The following is a 5404-nucleotide window of genomic DNA, read 5'->3' as shown; positions in this document are numbered from 1 at the left end:
TAAAAATAATAACATGATCACATAAATTGAATGTAAAAGATTCAAGCGCACGAGTCCATGACTGTTTATTTTTTAAGATTACCCTTACAAACTATAAGGTAGGTTTTACTGTTTTAGTAAATCGATAAAACTAGAGAGGTGTTTCAATAAATGATTCATACCTCAAAATATAAATAAATAAATAAGGTCATGCTAATGCCATTCTAGCAAGTAGCAAAATAGATTAGTAAAACCAATGCGGTGAGCGTGGATCGAACACGCGACACCTTCAGATCTTCAGTCTGACGCTCTCCCAACTGAGCTATCCCCGCATTCTATTGCTTGGCGTCGCCCGGACTCGAACCGGAGACCTTCAGTGTGTTAGACTGACGTGATAACCAACTACACCACGACACCTTTGTGCTTATAATTTGCTCATTTGTACAACTAAAGAATAGTTCTGGACAACCGTGACCAACTAAGTTCGGATCAGGTCCAGTGGGAACTGTTGGGTCAAACAGAGAGGGGTGTTTGTTTAATCATCTATGGGCATAATTTTTTTTTTGTGACATCTGTTTTGAAAAAAATAAAAAAAAAAGCCAATATATATGTGTGTGTGTTAAAGCTACGCTTGGTGTTTGAGGGAAAACCGAAAATGTTGTTTCCGGGCTGAAATTTTATCAAGACTTGTCCATAAAAAAATTATAAATAAAAAAATCCCGATTCCTCCTTAAAAAGGGTTTTGGTTGATTGGCACTTTCAACGAAATTAATTACTAATAATCCAAGCTTTTTTTATATATAATAATTACTAATAATTCAAGCTTTTTTTGATATATAATAATTACTAATAATAAAATATTTTTTATATATATAAATTACTGATAATCCAAGCTTAATCATCACAATTCCCATTTTTTCAATCTCAGAGACCAATTCTTCTTTTTGAAGCCATCTCAAAGACCAATTAATAATAACAAAGAACAAAATGGCTACGTTATACAGTTTGAGGGAAAAAGGAAAGAGGCGATTTGGAGGGTGTGTTTCCGCGGTTGGAGCCGGAACGACGGATACACTGTCGCTGTTAGTTCAGAAATTAATTAGAACTAGTCCATGCTTTTAACTTTCTTTGAGCGATGTTGACTCTCGTTATCCACGTGGCAAAATATGCTCTCTCTAAGTCTCTCTTATTGGCTCTTTATTCTCCGCAATTAGGGGTAACGTTTCACTTAAACATGAAGAATAATTTTAGAAGGAAAAAAAAGCAAAAGCAGCAAAGAGGATGGATTCAGAAGACAGAAACCCGCATTGGCAGTGTCATGACTCAAGAATTTGACACCAGGCTCACCAGCTCCCAATCTACGTGAACATCATCACTACTAGTTTGTCACTCGCTCATCAAAAGCAACGCCCATGCAAATTTATTATTTATATACTTATCCCACCACCTAATTTTAAGAAATAAAGAAACACACCCTTCGTTGGACACAAAATTGACCACTTAACTGATTGGGCAAATCCTGTGATGAGGTGAAGATTTTTCAATTCTAGGTTATTGTTCGTCAGATTGGGACACCTATGGTGTGACCCAAAATTTTCCGGGGTCTAAATTGATGTATAAGAAGGGTCTACTACTTTAGTTGATGGCACAACGATCTTATATGTTGCTGATCGATCCATCTTGTCAGCCACCAACCACAGTCCATATATATAGACCATCTTATTAGCCTTAGGGGGAGAGAGTGTGTGACCCGGTTATAGAAATAAAAATTCAAAATTGTCGATACCAACTGTTTGATTAGGTAGAATTGGAATTCAATTCCCATTCTTGTTGGAATGGCATTTCCCCTCTTTTAAGAATGAAATCTCGTTTTAATTTTTTTTTCTTTTAATTTCGATTCAGATTCTTGTTTGGATTAAACAGATTATGGGAATAAATCATTTCAATTCCAATTCTATTGAATTTTAATTCCAATTTCAACTGCTATTCAAACAGACCCTATTACACCTTTGATGTTAACTGTTTGTTATTTGATTTTTTGTTTTCTTTCCAAAGTCTCCCTCATTATATCCTTAGACCCTTTCTACACGTACGTCTTGCCGCTGAAAACGCACGTAAATCCCCAAACCATCTCTTATCAAACTTAACCTTGCTTAATTCTCTGAGTAAGAAAAAAAATTAAAAAAAAAAAGAAAAGTAAACGAAACCAAAGTCAATTTTGGTGGATGAATCGCCTTTTCTTTTTTCTCTATATATTATTAATTATATAAGAATAAAGGTACACATTGGGGTGGAGATTCTTAATTCTGGCAACAAAAAAATAAAATAAAACAATTTACAGAAACTCCTATATATATATACCCCAGTTTCGTTTGGTTTCAGTAAGAAGCAATTAAAGGAGATGGAGTGTTGGAGAGGTTTTGAACTCCTGATTGTAACTGGTGATATTTTGCGAAAAGCCCAACCAAGGGAGCAGTATTATAAGTACAGGCCTCGGTCTGCATAAAATTGCTCCTTCGGTCCCTAAAATTATCCTGGCAATCGGGCCCACCAACGAGGGCCCCCACTAGGACATTGGGGTTGGCTTCATCCCGCCCATACCAGTTGTCATACCCTTGCGTGCACCCAATAAACCCCTTGCTCTCTCTGTATGATACAATCGATGCCCCTCTATGGTGTACCCTCCTGGGGTACTTTGGGCCATAGCCCACTAAATAGCTCATGCCCATCGGATTAGAGCCCAAAATGTAGTCAACTTGAGATATGGCGAAGTCGAGAATCTCTCGGGGCCCCACCTCTCCTCCTGGGCAGTTAAGCTTTTGGTCGGAGTAGCGTTGCAGGTAGTCGGAGTAAACGGTGAGAAGGAAGGCTGCCGTCGACACATATTGCATATTGTTCCATTGACGGATATATAAGAGACCTCCTGGGGTACGGTCGACGTTCTCCACCGTGGTCTTGTTCAGGCACGCACAGAGATAATGTTCGGCCTTGGAGCGATACTGCCCGAGTATGTGAGCGTGCTCTGTAACTGTGTGTCTACTTTCCATCAGCAGCTGCACAGACAGAAGAAATGATTCTTAATTAGTTTGGCACAGGCCCAAGTCTCCGAGAGCAAGCAATTGCGATCCCTGATTCATATTAAATAATGGAGATTGGAGAGAGAGATTGTACACGCATAGTGCATGAAATATGAACCAAATAGACAATGGTCCACATGTAGAGAAGTCACATCATTTGGAGGGGCTTTAAGTCCAAAATCAATCCTATTCCTACCTTAGACGAATTGTGAGGATGGGTAAATCTACTGGAGTCCTTAGGTGAAGTGAAACAATGGGGATCTAGTCCACACACTTGCATGTCACTGCATGTGTACTTGTATCAAATTTAATAGATCAACTAAAGCAAAGCCTTTGCATCCTCATGCTCTAAGCTCTTGCTCGATTATTATAATCTTCTTTTTGGGCAAAGACCTTACTTCCTTTGGCAGATTACTATTTTAGTATTCACTAACCTCCACAAAAGACCAAGGAACAAGAATTTCAGGCAAGCCATTCTTGTTCTGGCCTCAGGAGAACTCAAATTTCCCATTTGCCCCACAAAAAGTTACCATACAACAATTACGGATTTGGGACCCACTGCCACTGGACACAAATCAATCAGGTCTCTGCGAGCAGTGGAGCTTTGTAAAGGAAAAAGGCGACACTGGTCTGGAAAAAGTAAAAGCGTAACCTAAAGACAGTTTGAATAGTAGTAATTTAATTTGCCAAAAGAAGAAGAAGAAGAAGAGATTGAAGAGTATATACCTTGGAAGCGATGATCTGAACACCAGCGTACTTAACGTCCCAACTGAACTCGGTGATGGCCCAACTGATCCCACCAAAACAATGAGCTTTGTCGATGACATACTTGAGATAATCTTTGTTGTCGGTGGCCTGGTAAAGCCACACGGCAGCCCATAACAACTCGTCTTTGTAACCGCTCACCGACGAATAGTATGTCTTCACGGCTCCAATACTGCTGTCATAGCTTCCTCTGTATTTGTCGCCAAATTCGAACAACTGCAGAAAAGGGCAAAAGTTCAAGTTATTAACTTGCTTCTAAATTTGGAACAACTCCACTACATTTGGCAGAATCCTAAATGATCTACATCTACCCTTTCTATCCGACTCGCTCACGGCTCACCTGCTGGGCATGATGTAGGAGTAGGTGAGAGTAATGTGGGTTAGATTTCCGGAATACGATGGATGCGGCGGCCATGGCTGCCGCTGTTTCCCCGGCCAGATCGGATCCTGGATTTTTCTCGTCTATCTTGTAAGCTTGTCGTGACGTCGTCATATCCTCCGGCCGTTGCCAACAGTAGTGATCGGTGTCCCCGTCCCCAACCTGACCATTGTCATATTCTTAATTTCAATTACCGAAACAGAAGAAGAAATCAATGTTTTCATACTTCGCTTTCTGGGTGGCAATGCGAGTGAAGATTACCTCGCCCCATAAAACATGTGGGTTAGTGTGGGCTTTAATAAAATAATCGGTTCCCCATTTGATCGCCTCGAGTGCGTGCTCGTACTCCCCGGCTGCGGCGATCTGCTTGCCGTATTCTATGACGCTCCACGACAGCATTGTTATTGTAAATGCCATCGGAAGTCCGAACTTGACGTGGTCACCGGCGTCGTAGTACCCCCCGACTAAGTCCACCTGCAATCATGATTTCCGACGTAATTTCATTAAAAACACTCACAAAGAGACAGGGAGAAAGATGAACAATTTGGGTTACGATGGATAAGCAGAGTACTGTACTGACTCCTTGTTCTAAGCCGTCGATGAGGCCGGAATGGTCCCGCCAGGTAACCCGCTGATTGTGTGGCAATCGCCCCGAACGTTGAGACTCAAAGTAGAGCAAGCTTTTGGTGAGCGCATCTCTGTAATCAAAGGCTCGAGCGTTGGCAAATATCACAAACATGAAAAGCAGGGGGCACCATTGTAGCAGAACTCTCCGTCTCGGAACTGCCGGGAATTCAATTTGCTTTTTCTCCTCCATTGCCCCTTCCCTCTAGAACTTCCAAGAGTTCAAAAGGGGAGGGGAGACAGAGACTCTTCTTTCGCTAATTCGTGCCTCTTCCTCTCTTCTCTCTCTCTCCCCTTCTCGCATGTGCATCTCACATGAAAACGCACGCCCTTTAAACTTGGTCTTTTCACTCTTTAAATGGAACTATTAGAGCACGGCGAATTCTTGATTCGTTGTAGCGTAATTAATTTCAATTAATAGAGTGGGGAATGGCGTGCTCTGCCCTCTTATTAGTCTCTAGCTCGCATTTTTTAGGGATTTGGCGTGGCTCGGAGAATTCTTTGGTTTGGTTTCCGGGGTAATTTGACTTGCTACGGATTTCTCCAAGTTATGGACGGTAGAGATTGAGCTCTCTTGAGT

General features: G+C 41.2%; 1 protein-coding gene and 2 non-coding genes across 3 annotated transcripts; all 3 read right to left on the bottom strand.

The window, feature by feature from the left end:
- Positions 1 to 236: 236 nt before the first annotated feature.
- Positions 237 to 311, bottom strand: TRNAF-GAA (transfer RNA phenylalanine (anticodon GAA)). The gene has a single exon. It is a non-coding gene; the product is annotated as a tRNA-Phe (tRNA).
- An 11-nt stretch (positions 312 to 322) lies between these two features.
- TRNAV-AAC (transfer RNA valine (anticodon AAC)) lies at positions 323 to 396 on the bottom strand. Its single transcript has one exon. It is a non-coding gene; the product is annotated as a tRNA-Val (tRNA).
- Positions 397 to 2195: 1799 nt separating this feature from the next.
- On the bottom strand, positions 2196 to 5155 carry LOC104594095 (endoglucanase 11-like). The gene is made up of 5 exons (XM_010254235.3): positions 4781 to 5155; positions 4462 to 4674; positions 4162 to 4362; positions 3783 to 4037; positions 2196 to 3032 (listed from the first exon to the last, which is right to left on the bottom strand). Exons 1-5 carry the CDS (start codon positions 5015 to 5017, stop codon positions 2358 to 2360), a joined length of 1581 nt encoding a protein of 526 aa, XP_010252537.1. The 5' UTR covers positions 5018 to 5155; the 3' UTR covers positions 2196 to 2357.
- Positions 5156 to 5404: the final 249 nt, after the last annotated feature.

This window comes from Nelumbo nucifera, chromosome 1 (genome assembly GCF_055504915.1).
Source record: "Nelumbo nucifera cultivar China Antique chromosome 1, China Antique-T2T, whole genome shotgun sequence".
NCBI classification, from domain to species: Eukaryota; Viridiplantae; Streptophyta; class Magnoliopsida; order Proteales; family Nelumbonaceae; genus Nelumbo; species Nelumbo nucifera.
This window is presented reverse-complemented; position numbering and strand designations above follow the sequence as displayed.

Coding starts and splice junctions, on each gene's coding strand:
- LOC104594095 (XM_010254235.3), bottom strand. CDS start 5,017: ATGGAGGAGAAAAAGCAAATTGAATTCCCGGCAGTTCCGAGACGGAGA. Junction 4,038..4,161: donor TCCTACATCATGCCCAGCAG/GTGAGCCGTGAG, acceptor CCTTTTCTGCAG/TTGTTCGAATTTGGCGACAA. Junction 3,033..3,782: donor TTCAGATCATCGCTTCCAAG/GTATATACTCTT, acceptor CTGTCTGTGCAG/CTGCTGATGGAAAGTAGACA.